The 20,979-nt window shown below is 48.6% G+C and overlaps 1 protein-coding gene across 3 annotated transcripts in view; it reads right to left on the bottom strand.

Moving 5' to 3' along the window:
- creb3l1 (cAMP responsive element binding protein 3-like 1) overlaps positions 1-20,979 on the bottom strand; it is a 335,084-nt gene that overhangs the window by 18,350 nt on the left and 295,755 nt on the right. For all 3 annotated transcript variants that reach the window (XM_072518858.1, XM_072518859.1, XM_072518860.1), the window contains exons 3-8: positions 20,516-20,685; positions 19,107-19,185; positions 12,603-12,754; positions 9,786-9,935; positions 6,823-6,881; positions 5,408-5,476 (exon numbers count right to left, since the gene is read on the bottom strand). In XM_072518858.1, coding sequence (XP_072374959.1) covers positions 5,408-5,476; positions 6,823-6,881; positions 9,786-9,935; positions 12,603-12,754; positions 19,107-19,185; positions 20,516-20,685 — 679 coding nt within the window. The remainder of the gene's footprint in view (positions 1-5,407; positions 5,477-6,822; positions 6,882-9,785; positions 9,936-12,602; positions 12,755-19,106; positions 19,186-20,515; positions 20,686-20,979) is intronic.

Genomic DNA, 20,979 nt, shown 5'->3' with positions numbered 1-20,979 from the left:
CCTGTTTTAACATCACAGACAGGGAGTCCCCACGTGCAGAGTATCAAGACAAAACTGTAGATAGTAAGTTTGAATAAAACAGCGTTGTACCAAACACAACTGTGTTGGCTCATCTGTGTATCAGAACGCCCAACACCACATGGTACCAGGAGTGGGGTCCATGTCCAGAATGGCATGTTAGTCGGCAGGTATCGATCCACTCCTGTACCAATAAACCGCAGCTGTTGCAAGTCGCGGGGAACCTTGGTACCAATTGGAAGCTCTTCTAGCAGCGATTCGACCTGTACACCCGAGCCAACGAGAAACAGAGATTGCAATGCTCCTCTCCTACGCAGGTCAGCACGCCATCGATGTCTTCAACTCACTGGTGTTCGAAGAAGGCGAAAACCAATCCAAGCATGACACAGTCATCCTCAAGCTAGACCAGCACTTTAATGTTGAAGTGAATGAAAGTTTTGAAAGTTATCTCTTTCAGCAACGCCTGCAAGGTAAGGAGGAGCTTTTTCAACCCTTTTTGACGCACCTCCGAATTCTAGCGCAGTCCTGCGGTTACGGCAACACCTCAGAGTCCATGATCAGGGACCAGATTGTTTTTGGCATTGCCTCCAGTGGCCTACGCCAGCAGCTTCTTAAAATCAAAAGCCTCACCCTAGCGTCTGCAGTGGAAGCCTGTGTCCTCCACGAGAATGCAACCAGCCATTTTGCCCGATTTCAGGCGTCCGAATTGGCACGGGGGGGGTCCCCAGCCGTCGAATCGGCAAGCCAGGCCACCCACGACGCCGAACGCATCCAGGCCATCGATTATCTCCCGACCCGCGGCCCCGACGAGAGCGGCCGCTTCCCGTGCTTTTTGCGGTCCCCCGCGCTTGTGCGCGCCAATTCCAATGGCAACAATCGCACCAGCTGGAATGGGAGGAGCTCAAGCACAAACTGGTCACGGCACCAGTGTTGGCGTTCTTCGACACGGCTCGCCCCACAAAAATCTCAACGGATGCCAGCCAATCTGGTATTGGAGCAGTGCTCTTGCAGAAAGATAGCACGTCGTCATGGGTCCTGGTTGCATATGCCTCACGAGCCATGACCCCTACGGAACAGCGCTACGCACAAGTAGAAAAGGAATGCCTGGGCTTGTTAACTGGATTGGACAAGTTCCATGATTATGTGTATGGTCTTCCACGATTCACGGTCGAAACTGACCACCGCCCCCTGGTCAACATAATAAACAAGGACCTGAACGACATGACCCCTCGCCTCCAGCGCATCCTACTTAAACTCAGGAGGTATGATTTCGAACTGATCTACACTCCGGGGAAGGATCTCATCGTGGCGGACACGCTCTCCCGAGCAGTGAGTACACCACCAGATGCGGAGGGGTTCATATGTCAAATTGAGGCACACGTTACTCTGACAGTAGCAAATCTGCCGGCTGACGACCCAAGTCTGGCCCGCAAACGCGCAGAGACAGCGACTGACCCCCTTCTACAGCGAGTGATGCGCCACATGGCGGAAGGGTGGCTCAAAGGGCAGTGCCCGCAGTTTTATAATGTGCGAGATGACCTTACCAACATTGACGGGGTCCTTATGAAGTAAGACAGGATTGTCATTCCGCACAGCATGCGCCAGATGATTCTTAATCAACTACACAAAGGCCACTTGGGAGTCGAGAAATGCAGACGGAGGGCCCGAGAGGCGGTATATTGGCCGGGTATTACTGAAGACATAGCCAACATAGTGCTCAATTGCACAACCTGTCAGGGGTTTCAGCCGGCGCAACCTCCGGAGACGCTTCTACCACACGAGATGGTGACGTCCCCCTGGGCGAAGGTGGGTGTTGACCTATTTCATGCGCTCGGCAGAGATTACATCATTATTATAGATTACTTTTCCAATTACCCGGAAGTCATACCTCTACACGATCTGACGTCGTCCGCAGTCATTGGGGCCTGCAAGGAAACATTTGCTCGCCATGGCATTCCAATGACTGTCATGTCAGACAATGGACCCTGTTTCGCCAGCCGTGAATGGTCGTCCTTTGCCGCAGCATATGGTTTCACTCATGTGACGTCCAGCCCTCTACATCCACAGTCGAATGGGAAGGCAGAGAAGGGCGTTCACATTGCCAAGCGGCTCCTCTGCAAGGTGGCTGCTGCCGGATCGGACTTTAACCTCGCCTTGCTGGCCTATCGATCGGCCCCGCTAGCCACGGGTCTTTCGCCAGCACAGCTCCTGATGGGTCGCTCCCTCAGGACGACGGTGCCATCCATCCTGGCACCAACAACGGACCATGATACGGTTCTTCGTAAGATGCAAATGCAGCGTGATCGCCAGAAGAGTCTGTACGACACACGGGCGACGGACCTTCCCCCCCTGTCCTCCGGAGACAAAGTACGCATCCATCTAACGCATGGTGGCTGGTCAGCACCGGCCGAAGTTCTCCGACGTGTGGCTCCCCACTCGTTCCTGATAAGCATGCCGGATGGTTCAGTGCGTCGCCGCAATCGGCGCGCCCTTCGCCGACTTCCACGCTCGCAGGCACACTGTACACACACGCCGGATCCTCAACAGGCTTCCGAGGATGACTTTGTGGAGCTGCCGTAGATCACTCCCCTTCCATCGCCACCCATGGCCAGGCTTGCACACCAGCCGGTGGTTCTTGACCCACCCTTGAGGCGGTCAACCCGAATTCGTCGCACACCCATTAGACTGGACTTATAACACTGTTCATACATTTAAAAAGTTAAACACTACTGTATTATAACCTGTTGTTGTTTATCGTTCCAGATATCGTTTGACCGGACCACTATTCAAAGTTTTTTTTCGCATTCATGTTTTGTTATGGTACAACCTCGTTAGCATGACGCACCCGACATCGCCCCATGTAAATAGTTACGTCATATGCACACGCTGTACACAACACACACACACACTCTTAGATGCACTCACGACACGATTATATTTATAACCACGTAGGCACATATCTTTGTTAAAAGGGGGGATGTCATGATATTCAAACACACACATCATGATAGACACACCAACAGACAAATCAGAACACACAACACCACAACCAATCACAGACAAAGACAGGGACAGTATAAAAGGACAAACACGACACCTGGTGGGCAGTAGATCTGGGGACAAGGACAACGACAAGACCTGTTTTAACATCACAGACAGGGAGTCCCCACGTGCAGAGTATCAAGACAAAACTGTAGATAGTAAGTTTGAATAAAACAGCGTTGTACCAAACACAACTGTGTTGGCACATCTGTGTGTCAGAACGTCCAACACCACTCTACTGAGCGAGGTCCTACTGAGGGACCAGCAGTCAGGTGGGTTGGGGCTGCTAAACCTGCTATACTACCATTGGGCGGCGAATGCAGAGATGGTGTTGGATTGGTGGGGGGGAATCAGGAGTCAGTTTGGGTAAAGATGGAGGCCAGGTCTTGTTGGGAGATGGGATGATAGGCGCTTGTGACGGCCCCACCCCAGTTCTCGCCAATGAAGTTTTTGATTAATCCGGTGGTGGTGGCTACACTAAAAACATGGAGGCAATTAGGGCAGCACTTTAAAGAGGGGAGAGAGTCGAGGATGATACCGATCATGGACAACTATATGTTTGTGCTGGCTAGGGTGGATGCTAGGTTTAGGGGATGGGAGGATAAGTGGGTGGCAGTAATGTGGGATTTGTTCCTGGAGGGGCGGTTTGGGAGTCTGGGGAGTCAATGGAGAATTACGGGTTCGCGCAGTCGGAGGTGTTCAGATATTTGCAAGTTCGGAATTTTGCGAGGAAGGATTATTTGAGTTTTCTTGTTGCGCCGCCCAAGTCTTTGGTGGAGAGGGTACTTTCGCTGCCCGGATTGAAGGACGGTAAAACTTCAGGTATCTATGGGAGGCTGGCGGAGGATGGGGCCTCGCTGGAGGGGATTATAGCGAAATGGGAGGAGGAGCTTGGGGGTGAGGTGGAGGAGGGGGAGTGGTGTGAGACTTTACAGAGGGTGAGCGCTCTTTACAGAGTTGTGTGCAAGGCTCGGGCTCATAGAACTGAAGGTGGTGCATTGGGTACACTTAACGAGGGCAAGGACGAGTCAGGTGTTTGAGGGGGTAGAAGATAAGTGTGAGTGGTGTGGGAGGGGCCCAGCGAATCACGTACATATATTCTGGGCATGTCCTGAGCTTGCAAACTTTTGGGGCTCTTTCTTCAGCACCATGTCGGTGATCTTAGGCAGGGAGCTGTAGCCCTGTCCCCCGCAGGCCATATTCGAGGTGTCAGAGCTGCTGGAGTTGTTGGCGGGAGCAGGGGCAGATGTTTTAGCCTTCACCTCGCTGATTACTCGCAGGCGGATTCTGCTGGAGATGGAGGTCAGCTTCTCTGCCCAGTGCTTCGGTGTGGCTGGGAGTCCTCCTGGAATGTTTGTATTTGGAGAAGTTAAATACACGCTGAGGGGGTGGATTGGGAGGTTCTATATAAGATGGCAATCGTTTGTTATGTATTTTAAAGAGCTGGTCACTGTCAGCTGTTAGTGGGGGGAGAGTGGGGGGGGGGGTTTGGGGGGCTGTTCTTGCTTTTGTGTTAGGTTTTAGTATTTGTATATAAATTTTAAAATGTTCAATAAAAATATTTACAAAAAAAACCCTTTATGTACGCAAGTGTGATGAGAATTTGGCTGTGGATCTACAGGTTGACACTCTTTGACGCAGTCAGATTCTGCCCCAACATGCTGGGATGGAATGTGTTGAGTTGGCGATCTTTGTTTCAGAGAGGTTCAGCACCACTGAGCTAAAGATGAAGCGAGTGGTGTTCTCGGCAGAGTTTTGCATCCTGCATCCTGGGCTGTGCCATCAGAGGCAGGATGAGTAGGAATAAAGGGCACTTTACCACATGGAAACAGGAATTACCTGCGCCATGTCAGACACAGGGATCTCCCTGCAATGAGGAAAACTTACATTGATTGGGGGCTATATGTGACCCCAATTTACACCCCACTCGATAGGTCTTTGAGGGAGAGGGAAATTGATCATAGTGTATTCAGTGTAGCCATTCACACTGGCTGGGTTGGATTTAAATTGGGGTGAGGAATTGGGTATTGTAATCCTATTGGTTAAGCATGGACAGCAGTCCAGCTTTCACCCTGGCTGAGACAATAGGAGAAAAAGAAATCAATACTATCAATGGGGCAAGTTGGCGGGACTGGCAAATGCTACAGTAAACCCTCTAACACCACAACAACTTGCATTTAAATAGCACCTTTAACATCCCGAGGCGTTGCATATTAGTGTAATCAGGAAAGAAGTGAGACTGAGAAGGTGATATTCACAAGTGCAACTTGGTTCAAGAGGAGGGGTTTAGGAAGGTTTATTAAAGAGGAGAGGAGAGGGTTCAGAGAGGCACAGGTTGGGCACTTACCGATTCACATTCTCTAGAGTTTCCACTTTCTTCCAAAGCTCATTATTCTCTGAGGTGTAGGTCTCCACTCTGCCAAGAACAAAGTAACATGAGCAGGAAGGTCACAGGTACACTTAGCCCCAGGTCACTTTACTTTAACATCATTCATTCCGGAGTGGGGAAGTTGTTGGGGGGGGGGGGGGGGGGGCATGGAGTGGATTTGGCACTCATCAGAGTGAAAGGCCGGAGCCCTAGGAGTGGAATCAGCCTCTAGTATCCAACATCAGCGTTGAGCACTCACAGATCAGCTGCAGCATGACCTGCACACAGGGCAAAGCAAAGCTTCCAGGCACTCCGACAATGTGGCTTTATCCCAAACCCAAAGGAGAGTCACCTGCTCATCGAGTCTGTGTGGTGTTTTCATTTTGTTTGTAGTTTGATTTACTCGTAGTTGGCTGATATTCCTACTGTTCTTGTGTTTTCGTGCAGCCTTCCCATTGCTAAGATTCTAAATGCCACATTGAGTTGTGGACATAGATTCATGGTGCTGCATTGTCTCACACAGAAACTGCGTCTTAATATTGTGTCAATTCCAGCAGAATACAAGGTGCCTCAGAATGTAATGGTAGAAATCAACTACCCCACCGCCCCCAATTCTGCATACCCTCCACTGACAAATTCAACTCCTTGCATTCAGTGCTGGCTGAGTTCCACTGACACACATTTCGTGCCCTGGCTCTCTCTGAACACACAAGTCTTAGCTCTGCTCTCGCTGTACCAAAGACTTCATCCCCCCTACCCACTCCTCAATTTCAGAGCAGGACACAGCCTGCGACCCGTCTGGTCAAGGAAAGAAACCAAAACAAATCATCAAGGGCAACATGAGGAGTAAAGATGGCCTGGCAGCCAGAGCATTGGGGAGATAACCAGAGGTGGCATTACCACAAGGGGGCACTACACGACCCATATAAAAGAACAGGGCACACAGGCTTTGCCTCTTCCACAGACAGACACCTGGAGAGTAAGACAGGGTTGATCAGCAGCAGCATCACGTGGCATGTGGCTTAGAGCAAGCTGGTATAGTTGGACTGAGTTACTAGAGATAGATTAGCAGAGTGTCGAACTCATTTAAGAACTATGTTAATAGTTCAATAAACACGTTGAACTCATTTCATAGTCTGAAGCATCCTTTCGTAAAGCCTACATCCAGTAGCAGTTTATGTTACACGAAGTAACATAACACAACACTCACCTCATACACTTCTGTCAAAATAATCGCATATTCCTAGTTTCACATTGCTGTAAACTTGGCTGAGAAGCACTGGAGAATTACTGGTAGGGAAGTTTGGAAGTCCCATTTTTGCAGCGATCCAGTCACATTTAGACATGGATCAATTAGCACTAAACTCTTATTAGCTGGTGACTTGACCACTTACTTTTTCTCTAGACTGTCCACATATTCCTTCTTCTTCCTCCGACTCTCCTGAGCTGAAATCTGAGCCAAAAGAATTACACAAAGTCACAGTGTCAAAGAACAAAGAACAAAGAACAAAGAAATGTACAGCACAGGAACAGGCCCTTCGGCCCTCCAAGCCCGTGCCGACCATACTGCCCGACTAAACTACACTCTTCTACACTTCCTGGGTCCGTATCCTTCTATTCCCATCCTATTCATATATTTGTCAAGATGCCCCTTAAATGTCCCTATCGTCCCTGCTTCCACTACCTCCTCCGGTAGTGAGTTCCAGGCACCCACTACCCTCTGCGTAAAAAACTTGCCTCGTACATCTACTCTAAACTTTGCCCCTCTCACCTTAAACCTATGCCCCCTAGTAATTGACCCCTCTACCCTGGGGAAAAGCCTCTGACTATCCACTCTGTCTATGCCCCTCATAATTTTGTATACCTCTATCAGGTCGCCCCTCAACCTCCTTCGTTCCAGTGAGAACAAACCGAGTTTATTCAATCGCTCCTCATAGCTTATGCCCTCCATACCAGGCAACATTCTGGTAAATCTCTTCTGCACCCTCTCTAAAGCCTCCACATCCTTCTGGTAGTGTGGCGACCAGAATTGAACACTATACTCCAAGTGTGGCCTAACTAAGGTTCTATACAGCTGCAACATGACTTGCCAATTCTTATACTCAAATATAGGCCCAAAGTAACAGACAGCTGGATAGAACCAGGGTAGGGAGTCACTGTCATATAATCATGGTGACCAATTCAGTTCAGTGAATGGAATAATGGATATCTGGGAGTCAGTTACAGGCTGCAATCTAATCGAGAGGTTCAGACAGCATGGTAGTTAGCCCAGCTGTCTCAGAGCACCAGGGACCCGGGTTCAATTCTGCCTTTGGGTGGCTGTCTGTGTAGTTTGCACATTCTCCCCTTGTCTGCGTGGGTTTCTTCCGGGTATTCTGGTTTCCTCCCACAGTCAAATATTGTGCAGATTAGGTGGATTGGACAGACTGAGTTGCCCCTTAGCATCCAGAGGTGTGCAGGTTAAGTTATGGGGTGACGGGGTCAGTTGGATGCGTGGGCCTAGATAGTGTGCTCTTTCAGAGGGTCGGTGCAGACTCGATGGGCCGAATGGCCTCCTTCTGCACTGTAGGGATTTTATATATAGAATAATGGATATCCGAAAGTGAATTATAAACTAGAATTTAATTGTGTGGATCAAACATATATAAATAGAAAAATAAGGATCTGGGAGAACGACAGGCTGGATTACAATTGAAGAGTTTTGATGATTCATGTTTAGGATAATGGATACCTGGGAATAAGTTACAGGCTGGGATTTAAACGTGTGGGTCAGACGGTTTATGTAACGGAATAATAGAGATTAGGGAGTGAGTTACAAGCTGGAATATAATTGAGAGTTCAGGCAGAACACATTTTTCCAAGGCAAATGTTATGCTTGGCACCAACTGCAAGAACAATCTGTGTTTGAGGTGAAATGTCAATTGTGTGGAAATCAGGAGATGATGTATAATTGAACAGCAGGAAGTAACAGGCCGTCTGTATGTCACTATATATATTCAGTACACATATTGTGCAGTAATACAAGTATTTAAAACAGAGATTACGTTAAATGTATATGATGTATCAATACAATGCAGTATGTAATGTGACACTGCCCAACTCAATCTAGAATAAAGTAAATTTCATAGAATCATAGAATTTGCAGTGCAGAAGGAGGCCATTCAGCCCATCGAGTCTGCATCGGCCCTTGGAATTAGCGCCCAACTTAAGCCCAAGCCCGTAACCCAGTAACCCCACTTAACCTTTTTGGACACTAAGGGCAATTTAGCATGGCCAATCCACCTAGCCTGCACATCTTTGGACTGTGGGAGGAAACCGGAGCACCCGGAAGAAACCCACGCAGACATGGGGAGAACGTGCAGACACCGCACAGACAGTGACCCAAGTTGGGAATCGAAACTGGGACCCTGGAGCTGTGAAGCAACTATGCTAACCACTGTGCTACTGTGCTTTAATTTAATCAAATTACACATGTAGTGTAATGCTAATTTAACATGCAAGGCAGAAGCCCAAGTGATTGGGTGGAATGCCTATTTTAAACACCACCCAATGGTTTTGATCGAGAGCAAAGTTGGGTGTGAGGGAATATCTAGATTAGATCCATCAGCTTCCCATGTGTTTGATTGTAATTGCCCTCTCTATAGATACCCACGCACATCTCTAGATTGAATAGATATTGTACTGTGGTCATAATTTGCAATTCCTTTACAACACCTCAGCCTGATTCCAACCAGTGCCCCTTTCAGCTACTGAGCTACAGACATGGCTCAGTCCTTGGGTGAATTGTGGGATGGCGCCTAGCAGTATTTAACTGAGCCCTCAAGCTTACTATTGGCCAGAAAATGGAAATGCAGTGGAACCCAAGGACCTGGTTGGTCACGATCTTTCTCCAAACTCACTTAAGGGCTTTTTCCTCAGCTTTTGTGAATGCATCGGGAGTTTTGTTTTCTTTCATGGGATGTGGGTGTTGCTGGCTTGGCCAGCATTTGTTGTCCATCCTTAAAGTGCCCTTGAAGTGAGTGGCTTGTTAGGCCACTTCGGAGGGCAATTAAGAGTCCACCACATTGCTGTGGGAATGGAGTCACATGTAGGCCAGACCAGGTAAGAATGGCAGATTTTCTTCCCTAAAGGACATTAGTGAACCAGATAGGTTTTTACAGCATTCGACAATGGTTTCATGATCACTTTGACTCAGATTAGCTTTCAATTCTAGACTTATCAATTGAATTTAAATTATACTAGGTGCTGCAGTGGGATTTGAACCCACGATCCCAGGGCATTAGCCTGTGCCTCTGGATTACAGGTTCAATGGCATTACCACTACACCGCCATCTCCTCGTTGATCTATCCTTTTTACCTTGTTTTTGATTTTTCTCCGGACTCGCTTAAGAGCTTTTTCCTCGGCCTTTGTGAGCGGCAGCTTGGTGGGGATTGGATAACCCTCAGCGATCAGAGTCCGCTTTTCCTCTTCAGTGAGTAGCAGAGGGCCTGATGTCCCTTGGAGCTTCTGGTAACACCAAGAGAAGGAAACCCAAGTTAACCTATTTGTTTTCACCTCCTCAATAAATCCCAATGTGTCCTGACAATAATATTGTCATTAATTAAGATCCAGCTCCTTTTCGGTTTCTTTGGGACTTTGTTGGTTATTTTGGCATCTCCAACTTGCTGGACCGTAAACTTGATCCAGCGGTTCTCTGGCTGGAGGTCTTGTGGCATAGTGGTGGTGACACCCCTACCTTTGGACCAGAAGTTGAACACCAAGATTTGTTGGTCACAGAGGTAGTGTTTATAATGCAGTTCAACGGGTTGATAATCAGCTCGCGAATCCTTCCACCACTTCCCCCACAATTCCCCAAAGGGTAAAACAATGTGGGTGCCAAGACATGCTGGGGAACCTGATGCAATTCAAGGTCGTTCACGGTCGTTCACCGGGCACACATGACGGTGGCCCGGATGAGCAAGTTTTTTGGGATAGAGGACAGGTGTGTGAGGTGTGCAGGAAGGCCAGCAAACCATGTCCAAATATTCTGGGCATGTCCGAAGTTTAGGGGATTCTGGCAGGGATTTGCAGAGGTCATGTCCACGGTGCTAAAAACAAGGGTGGTGCCAAGTCCAGAGGTGGCGAATGTTGGAGTGTCGGAAGATCCGGGAGTCCAGGGAGTGAAAGAGGCTGACATCTTGGCCTTTGCCTCCTTGGTAGTCCGGAGACGGATATTGCTAGCGTGGAGGGACTCAGAGCCCCCAAAATCAGAGATCTGGGTTAGCGATATGGCTGGGTTTCTCAGACTTGAGAAAATTAAGTTCGCCTTAAGCGGGTCAATGTTAGGGTTCATCCGGAGGTGGCAGCCGTTTGTCGACTTCTTCGGGGAAAACTAAATGTCAGCAGAGGCAGTAAGAAAAGGGGGGTGGGGGGGGCTGGGTGTTTGGGGGGGGGGGGGAGTTAGGCTATTTTCTGTTTAGGGTAGGTGGGATTTGTTAGGAATGGAGATGGTTTATGCACTATGTTTATATCTGTATTTGTACTGTTTACTGTTATTATTTTAAAATTATAAATACCTTAATGAAATGTTTTACAAAAAGGTACGCTGGGGGAAAAAAAGGGGTTCACTTCAAGAATATTTTGTCTTGTTGATTCTTGTTCTGTGACACTGGGCAACCTATGAGGCCCAATGATGGGGTGAGAGCTCTCTCGATGAGGAAAGCCCGATCTGCGGAATGCTGATGTCCCTGTGGCCATTGGCCTCAGTGTTCGGGGTTAAGTAGAGTTCCTCCCTTGACCATTATTGTGATTGAGAAAGTGCATTCATGAGGTGTGAGCATTTGGGTGAGGGTGGGATCATCCCTCACAATCAATCAGCCCACAGGCACGCAGGGTCAAGGTTCACTCACAAATAACGAACATTCCGCTGGGCTACAAAGGAGTGAGAGCGTGGCCTGATCCCCAGTAAAATGCTTAACTCCAGCTGGAGAAATAGAGGTAGTGTAAGGTAATGGATAGAAAGGGCTGTTTGAGAATTGCTAAAATAAACACACAAGTTGCGCAAGACAAATTAATTCAATCAATCAAACTGACATTCAAATGATTACTGAAATTCATTGAGTAAATATTTTAAAACCTCATACTTACCCTGACAATATAATCCCCATTCAACCTATTACCCCCTCCCCACACATACAGACATGAGGGAGCAACATAGTTTGAATTCAGTCATGATTCAAGTAAAATATTTCTTATAGAATAAGTTTCAGGTTGGTCCACCACCTTCTCGCTAATGAATAACATTGCCTGCTACTTCAAAGGCCTCTGCTGGCATGCCTATTATTTTTGTAATAAAGCTCCATTTCTCTCTCTTCCTTGACATCCATAAATAATTTCCCTGTGCTCCTACAATTCCTCTACCATGTTTTAATTGGCTGCTTCCTCCTCTCTTTCAGTCGTCAGGGAATAATCGGGATTTCCCCTTGAGCTCAGAGCTCAGCAGATGAACAAAGAAGATAAAGACTTGCATTTATGTAGCGCCTTTCTCCACCTCAGAAGGTCCCAAAGTGCCACGCAACAACCAATAGATCCCCTAAGAAGTGTAGTCACTGTTGTAATGTGGAAAATAATGGCAGACAATTTGTGCACAGCAAGCTCCCACAAAAAGCAATTGTGATGATTACCAGATGATGTTTTTGGAATTAGTTGAGGCATCGATATTGGTCAGGACACCAGGGAGAACTCCCATCTCTTCCTTGATACGCTGCCATGGATGCCTTAGAGTCGTCTGAGAGGGGAGATGCAACAGTGAGGAACTCATCACGGCTAGCACGAGAATTCCGGCCTAAATCTTATGCTTACATTTCTACATTATAACCTAAACCCATAACCTTTTGTCTCCAAGACAAGAGAGTGCGACCAGTGAGCCAAGGCACAAAGACCAGGGAGCAGGTGATGACTAGGGATTAATGGGAAAGGATCCATTGGAAGGGGCAAAGAATAACCATTTCAAAATAAATAAAAGGGGTTTGGTAAAGATATTTAAATAAATGGTAGTTTTTTGGTGTAAATGTTCTGCCCCGCACAATGTGAACATTCAAAGACACACCCTTAGAGTCTTTCAGTGCCAGGTCATTTCTGCCAATGCTAATGATTCTCTGTGTTATACATTAATGTTTTCATCAGCAGACATACGTGAGGAGCTGTGAGCAAAGGAGACGATGAAATCGCACTGGATGACCGGGCCTGTGGTCGGGCTGGGCTGGATGGAGGCAGGGATCGAGGACTCTGGGAGCCGTCACTGTCACTGCTGTGGCTGCTGGGGGGAGTAGGTGGCAGCTGCACATCTGAAAGAAAACAGGAAGCAACGGAAAGGCTAGTAACAGTTCACACCAATCAAAAGAATCATGTACAATCTCAGTATATACAGCAGTGTATTGAAAATCAAATCAAATCAATAGATGCAGAACAACCAGCAGAATGCTCTGGCAGGGTCCTCTGGCCCACCAGCGGTGCACCCACACGCATGGGTTTCCCGACAGCATGGGGTGGCCCCAATGGGAAACCCCATTGGCTGGCTGCAGGAGTGAAGAATCTGATTGGGAAATTTGTGTTCGAGTTTACTCAGGAAACCTGTGGCAATATGTATTTTTATATACACGTTGTGCTCTGGAATTATAGATAGTGATGGTAGAGGCTCCAATTTTCCCCCATCGTATAGCTGATCAGGAATCTCTCCCACTCTTACCAGCTGCCATTGGCATGTGATGGAAGGCTGATTCTCGACCTGAATGGCCATATTATGAACCCACTTCATCAAGGCCCGTGGTGGGACTTGAACCTGGAGTTCCAGGATCAGAAGCAGGGGCATTATGCCCACTGTGCCACCAGACTTTCCGTAATCTGGAGGACCCGCTGAGAAAAGATGTCCGGGTCTCTGCCTGACCAGGATTGCAAAAAACGTCAAATGCTGGATGGCTGGAAACACTCAAGGTATACTGTGGCACTGGACAACACAACACCCACATTCTGCAGCAGGCTAGGGCACAGCTTCACGCCCACACTCCTCCACACCACAGCTATCTCCAGAGAGCCACCAGCAGAGATCTCCCAGTCACTCTGGAGTCCATAGGTACAGAAAGGAACAGGAAGAGGCAATCTCTTCCACATAACCTCAGAGGCAATGGGGAATACTATGAGTACAGGGTGTGGTGTGAGGAATTCACATAAGTTGGGAAAACACAAAAGTGTTTTAAAGTTCCACTTTGCCAGGCTGCTTGTGGTGCAAACATTCTCTCCAACAAATTTGCTTTCATCCCACAAAACATGTTTCCTTTTACTTTTAGAATGTATAACTGCCTCACATTCCAAAGGGAGCTGGAAAGAGCGGAGTTTTGTGAACAACATGACCAAAAAAAGCCAGATCCACAATCCCAATTACAGCTCTTCTTCACTCGCGGCTAAACTGAGTGCCGAGACACTGAGTTATGAAAGGCCAGCTATGGATGTGCCTGTGTCCTGCGGCCCAGGGTGCTACTCAGCGCCATTCCTCTCCATGTCTTCAAAGGCTGAGCTTCCATCTTTGAGCTGCACAGAAGTCTGAGGCTTTCACTGACTACTTCCGACTGCAGCTGGTGGGCACTGGGACATGAGTGTTTACAAACAATGGACAGACTGAGTCAAAGGGACAAGGCATTGTTATTGGCATTCAGTGTGAATTGTAAAACTCTCAGTTACTCATTAACCAGGAAATTTTACTTGGCAAATGAGAAGGGTCATTGGAGTAATCTATTTCAGTTAAATGGAGGGAGCTTTGTCCAATGAATGACACAGGTTTATCAATTTTAATGTCTGGGAGCCACAATGGCAGCCAGCACACTGTTGAAGCTGTCATCTCAAGCTTGTTTGGTTATATTCCCCATTCGCTTTGGCCATAGAGCCACTGGCGAAGGCGCTGAGAGCTTCAAGGCACTGGAACAGGGTGGTCTGAGGGGCGGGGGGTGGGGGTGGGGGGGGGGGGCATGGGGGGGTGGGGGGGGTGGAACACAGGGTCTCGCTATACGCCGACGACCTGCTCCTGTATATTTCCGACCCATTCGGGGGGATGGGAGAGATTATGAGGATTTTAGGGGAATTTGGCCAGTTTTCGGGGTACAAATTGAATATGGGGAAAAGCGAGATGTTTGCGATCCAGGCAAGGGGGCAGGAGAGGAGACTGGGAGAGCTGCTGTTCAGAGTGGTGGGACGGAGCTTTCGTTATTTGGGAGTCCAGGTGGCACGGGACTGGGGGCTGTTACATAAACTAAATTTGACCCGGCTAGTAAACAGATGAAGGAGGACTTTCGAAGGTGGGACATGCTCCCGCTGTCACTGGCAGGGGGAGTGCAAACAGTGAAAATGACGGTCCTCCCGAGGTTTCTGTTTGTTTTTCAATGCCTCCCCATCTTTAATCCAAGGGCCTTTTTTAAACGGGTAAACAAGGTGATTTGGGGTTTTGTGTGGGCGGGTAAAACCCCACGAGTGAAGAAGGTGATGCTGTAGCGGGTCAGGGGAGAGGGTAGGCTTGCACTGCCGAACTTTAGCAACTATTACTGGGCGGCAAATATAGCCATGATTAGGAAGTGAGTAGTGGAGCGGGGGGTCGGTGTGGGAACGAGTAGAGGCGGCAACATTCAAGGACACAAGTTTGGGGGCATTGGTAATGGCAACTCTGCCGTTCTCGCCGGCCCGGTACTCCACAAGCCCGGTGGTAATGGCGGCCCTGAGAGTCTGGGGGCAATGGCGGAAGCATATGAGAGTGGATGGAGCATCGGTCTGGGCTCCAATTGGCATCAGCCATCGGTTTGTACCGGGAAGGCTGGATGGGGGGTTTCGGAGGTGGCAGAGAGCAGGGATTGGGAGGATGGGGGATATATTTATAGATGGGAGCTTCCCCTGTTTGAAGGATTTAGAGGAGAAATTTGAATTGCCAGCAGAAAATGGATTCAGATATCTGTAGACACGGGATTTTTTGCGAAGGCAGGTTTCGACCTTTCTGCTCCGACCGCCACGGGGGATACAGGACAGGGTAATTTCCAGAATGGGGGTCGGAGAGGGGAAGGTGTTGGATATTTATAAAGAACTCATGGAGTCGGAGGTAACTCAGATAGAGGAGCTAAAGCGCAAATGGGAAGACGAGCTGGGGGGAAGATAGAGGCAGGTCTTTGGGCGGATGTGTTAAGCAGAGTGATGCACGATCAATTACAATTACAATTAAAAACGAGGTAGTAACATAACTGAAGGCTTTAATAGACTAGAACTGTTCCCCAGCAGCTCCGGTACAGAATGAGGGCTGCTGGGGCGGCACCGGTTCTTATACCCCGCCTGTCAGGGCAGAGCTACATACCAAACAGCCAATGGTAAATTCCTAGGTTTAACCAATGGTCTTCAGCCTCTCGGGTACTGCAATACCTGATAATACCACACAGAGTCAACAAGTCCTCATCATGTGCCAGGCTCAGCCTGATTCAGTTTAAGATTGTTTACCGGGCACACATGACAGTGGCCCGGATGAGCACGTTTTTTGGGATAGAGGACAGATATGCGAGATGTGCGAGAGAGCCAGCAAAACATGTCCATATGTTTTGGGCATGTCCGAAGCTCAGGGGATTTTGGCACGGATTTGCAGATGTCATGTCCACGGTGTTAAAAACAAGAGTGGCGCCGAGTCTGAAGGTGGTGATTTTCGGTGTGTCGGAAGATCCGGGAGTCCAGGGGGTGAGAGAGGCTGACATCTTGGCCTTTGCCTCCTTGGTAGCCCAGAGACGGATATTGTTGGCATGGAGGGACTCGAAGCCCCCGAATTCAAAGATTTGTCTCAATGACATGGCTTAGTTTCTCAGGCTGGAGAAAATAAAGTTTGCCTTAAGAGGGTCAATGCTAGGGTTCGTCCGGAGGTGGCAGCCGTTTGTTGACTTCTTTGGAGAAAACTAACTGCCAGCAGAGGTGGTGGTGGTGGGGGGCGGGGGGGGGGGGGGAGTTAAATTATTGTTTAGAAGAGGTGGGACTTGTGAGGGAGGGAGGTGGTCTTTGCACTATGTTTGTATTTGGACTGTTATGATTATAAAATAATAAATGCCTTAATAAAATGTTTCTTTAAAAAAATGCTTGTTTGGTCATTGGATTATTTTGGGATGGAATTCCAGTCCTAGTCCCACCATTTTCCAAAGCGAAGGGATTCCTTTTCTAGAAAGATAACAGCCAGAATCTTCCAGCCGCCTCCCCCCCCCCCCCCCACCCCGTTTCCCCATGGCAGAGGCGGCTCGCCATTGGCAGCCGGTGGGATCTTACAGCCCCAGGGCTGGTTTAGCACAGTGGGCTTGACAGCAGGTTTGTGATGCAGAACAAGGCCAGCAGCGCAGGTTCAATTCCCGTACCAGCTGAGAATTCGGAATTCTCCCTGTGTACCCGAAGAGGTGCCGGAATGTGGCGACTAGGGGATTTTCACGGTAACTTCACTGCAGTGTTAATGTAAGCCTACTTGTGACAATAAAGATTCTTTGGCCGGGTTAGTCCAAAATCCCAGCTAAGTGTTGACGCTGGCGTAAACACCGGAGTGTTTCACGCTGGCATCAATGGGCCTCTTGGCCCAGCGATTCAGTGGCCCACAGGGGGCCAGCACAGCGCCTGAGTGCTCCACACAGCTCCGGCACTGATATGCGGCCCTGCACTGCCGGCGTGGTCCGCGCATGTGTGCAGCGGCTGTTTCCGCGCCGGCGCATGCGCATGGCGGCCGTTTTGCGCCGGCGAATGCGCGTGGTGGCCGTTAACGCGCCGGCGCTGCGCAACATGGTGGAGCGACACAGTGGGCCCACGTGGACGAAAGTAGGCCCCCTCAGATCGGTAGTCCCCGATCGCGGGCCTGGCCATCGTGGAGGCCCCCCCTCCGTGGTCTAATCCCCCCCCCCCACCAGGACGGCCACGCGGCCGCAGGTCCGAGCTCCCACCGGGTGGTACCATATGTGAACCATGCCGGCAGAACTCGGCGGGAACTCGGCCGGTCGATTGTGAAGAATCGCCGCAGGGGCCTTTTTCAACGGTCTCCGACCGGCGCCCCGTCAACCGCGCGGGCGGCAGAGAATTGCGATCCGGCGTCGGAGCTGCATGGCAGGAATTTTCGGCATCAACGCCGATTCTCCGACCCGGCGCAGGTTCGGAGAATCCCCACCTTCACCTTTACCTTTTTACCATAGGATCCCGTTGGCGGGAAGGGCCAGAAAATATATGCCCCTCCCCTCAGGATTGTTTCAAAATTAAGGATCAGTCTCCAGGACATTACTGCGAGTAAGTCAGGAGGGAAAAGTCATCGAGGGATTTATTTCATTTTCTTTGAACAGTTTCGTTCATTGATTATAAATGTCTTAGGGCTGAGGAAAAAGAGGATGCGTGAATAGGTGATGCAGTCGGCGGTGGGGCTTTGCGCAACAAGACATCCATTCATACATCCATTAAGGATTGACAACTTTAATTACATGCTGTGGTCTTTTACCAGAGTTACACAGATGGGGGAATTGTCCCTATAACCGAAATACAGAATTGTCCAGGGCCAGAGAGTGATCCAGCCCCCATAGCCTGCTCTCTTCAAAATGGTGCCATACAATCTTTTACAGGCAGCGATCGAACATTTGACACTATTGGTTTCTGGAAACTGTGTCATAAGTTGAAATGCCGTGAGTCAGAATCAATTTCCCCACAGGAACAAAGTTATAAATGGGAATTGGATCCGTCAGTGGGACACAGCCTCCCAAGGTGCGGCCGGCTTGGTTTTGGCTGGAGTCCGGCTAGCACCCTCCGGTGCAGCCAAGCCCCTCCGGCGTGGCATGCCGAAAGTATTCCCTGAACTGTAGCTTGGCGGGGCAGTGCGCTGCCAGCGGGCCACAGCAACTGTTGTCAAGTCCCATAACCAGCAGGTGACTGGGCATTGCTCTGACCTTCTGGCCCAAGGGTTTCACAACTTCCCTCGTTTGGGGTAAATTTAACAAAGCCAGAACTCCCGTTCCATTGTGCATGTAATTGCCGTAACTTATCAGATTGGTCTCTCAAAAAGACAAAGCTGCTTTTAAGAGTATAAGCACTAATATATACTTATAATAAAAATATAGGGCAGCACGGTGGCGCAGTGGTTAGCATTGATGGCTCACGGCGCCGAGGTCCCAGGTTTGATCCCGACTCTGGGTCACTATCCATGTGGAATTTACACATTCTCCCCGTGTTTGCATGGGTTTCACCCCCACAACCTAAAGATGTGCAGGCTAGGTGGATTGGCCACACTAAATTTGAAAAAATTAATTGGGTAAACTAAATTTTTTAAAAATAAATAAATAACTGGAATGTTGTAAAGTCGAGGTCTGCCTGTATGTTCACCTGGGACAGCCTCCAGGACCCTGTGTTTGATATCTTCATCCAAAAGCACCTTCAACAGTGTGGCACTCCCTCGGCACTGGGCGCATCAGCCTGCACTAGGTGCCTGAGTCTGGGTAGGTGGATGTGAACCCACAGCCAACTCAGAAGCAAGGTCACTGCCAACTGAACCAAAGCTGACATTGAGACTTAAGCATGTCAGATATTTGCAATAAATCCCAACGATGAGGCCTTTGCTCCCCCGCTCTGTTGGCTGGACATTGCCCTGTTAGTTGCTCTTGTCTGCGTTTCATTTCCTACCTGTGTGGACACTGAGGAACTGATTGAGATCTTTGGGTTCCACTTTGACTTGAGGCACTGTGCTTCGTTTTGTCTGGGCCTGTGAGGAAACAGAAATATTGCAGTGTAAGAAAGTCCATGCGGGTTCATCAGCCAGACCTCCTTGGAGCAGCTCCATTTCTGCTCTATTTTATATTCTCTGTCCATTTCCCTCTTCTATGTCCACCATGCACCAGAACACGCCATTATCCGAGGGCGAGAGGCACTGGCAGGTTGGCCAGCTTGCTCTTGTCACTTGGTGTTAGAATGATCAGGTACTAGTGTCAGAACCCCTACTCCAGGGAGAAGGCTGGTCTCCCAGCAGAGTGGAGGTGAGTTCGGGATTTCACTGTATGACAAGATGGTGTGCAAACGGGCACAGAATCACCCGCTACCTTCCTACGGCCAGCTGGGTCAATGTTTATTGTCAGGTGCATCGCATCAGACTATGTGGAGAGGTGTTATTGGCTGGGCCCTGGTGATCAGGACAATCCGATTAGATAGGTGTAAAATTACAGCTACATTTCACAAATTATTGTCCAGTGGGACAGTTGGTATTCTTGCTGTGCTGATGGGAAAAACTGTGGGCCAAGGATACAGTGTAGCTATCTCAAAACAGACTGATGTTACGACTGTATAATGTGTCTGTCCTGTCAGGAAGGCTGATGTTGCGACTGTATCATGTGCCTGTCCTGATAGTGAGGCTGATGTTGCGACAGTATAATTTGCCTGCCCTGACAGTGAGATTGATGTTACAACTGTATAATATGCCTGTCCTGTCAGTGAGACTGACATTACTATTGCATAATGTGCCTGTCCTGACAGTGAAACTGATGTTGTGACTGTACAATGTGCCTGTCCTGACAGTGAGGCTGATGTTGCGACTATATAATGAGCCTGTCCTGTCAGGCTCATGTTACAACTGTATAACGTGCCTGTCCTGACATTGAGACTGACATTATGACTGTTATAATGTGCCTGTCCTGACAGTGAGTCTGAAATTACGACTGTATAATGTGCTTGATCTGACAGTGAGGCTGGATGCCACGACTGTATAATGTACCTGTCCTGTCAGTGAGACTGATGTTATGACTGTGTAACATGCCTGTCCTATCAGTGAGGCCAATGTTATGACTGTGTAACATGCCTGTTCTATCAGTCAGACTGATTTTACGACTGTATAAAATGCCTGTCCTGTCAGTGAGATTGATATTATGACTATATAATGTGCCTGCCCTGTCAGTGAGACCAATGATGTAGTAACACGACAGGAAGACAGATGAAACATGGACATTGTAAAGTAGTATTGAAAGGGAGAATCGTGGAACCAGGTCTACGTTGGATGCAATAATTAAACCTTTGTGCTTTACCCTTTCAATCTCTTCACGTACCGGTTCTTCTGTGGCATTTGATGGTGGAGCTATGTTCATGTGTTGTCCAGAGAGAGCTGATATCTGTGTGAATGAGGAGGTGTCACAAGGCTCTGACAATAAGTTTGGCTCCTGTTTGATCATGATATGGGTCAGGTCTGGTCCCAGCGACCAAAGTCCACCGTCAGCTTCTGCCCACAGAAGGAGAAAGGAAATGAGGTGACTGGGAACAAACATTGGTGTTTCCATGACAACAGAGCCACATATGCATGTTCAGATTTGGATCGCATTTTACCTTTACATTAGCAACAAGCTCTAAAGCATTGAAACCATAGTGACAAGCAGGCAAATGAGTCTGCTCAGTCAAGGACCATCAAGCAATGGAAAATGAAATCACAAGCCTCACATAATAGACCTTCAAATATTCTCACCTTTACCAATTGCACTCGCGAGATTATAGGAAAGATTGACGGCCACATTGATTG

The sequence above is a fragment of the Scyliorhinus torazame genome, chromosome 10 (assembly GCF_047496885.1).
Source record: "Scyliorhinus torazame isolate Kashiwa2021f chromosome 10, sScyTor2.1, whole genome shotgun sequence".
In the NCBI taxonomy this organism is placed as follows: Eukaryota; Metazoa; Chordata; class Chondrichthyes; order Carcharhiniformes; family Scyliorhinidae; genus Scyliorhinus; species Scyliorhinus torazame.
The sequence above is the reverse complement of the archived record's forward strand: the minus strand, read 5'-3'. Positions and strand labels throughout refer to the sequence as shown.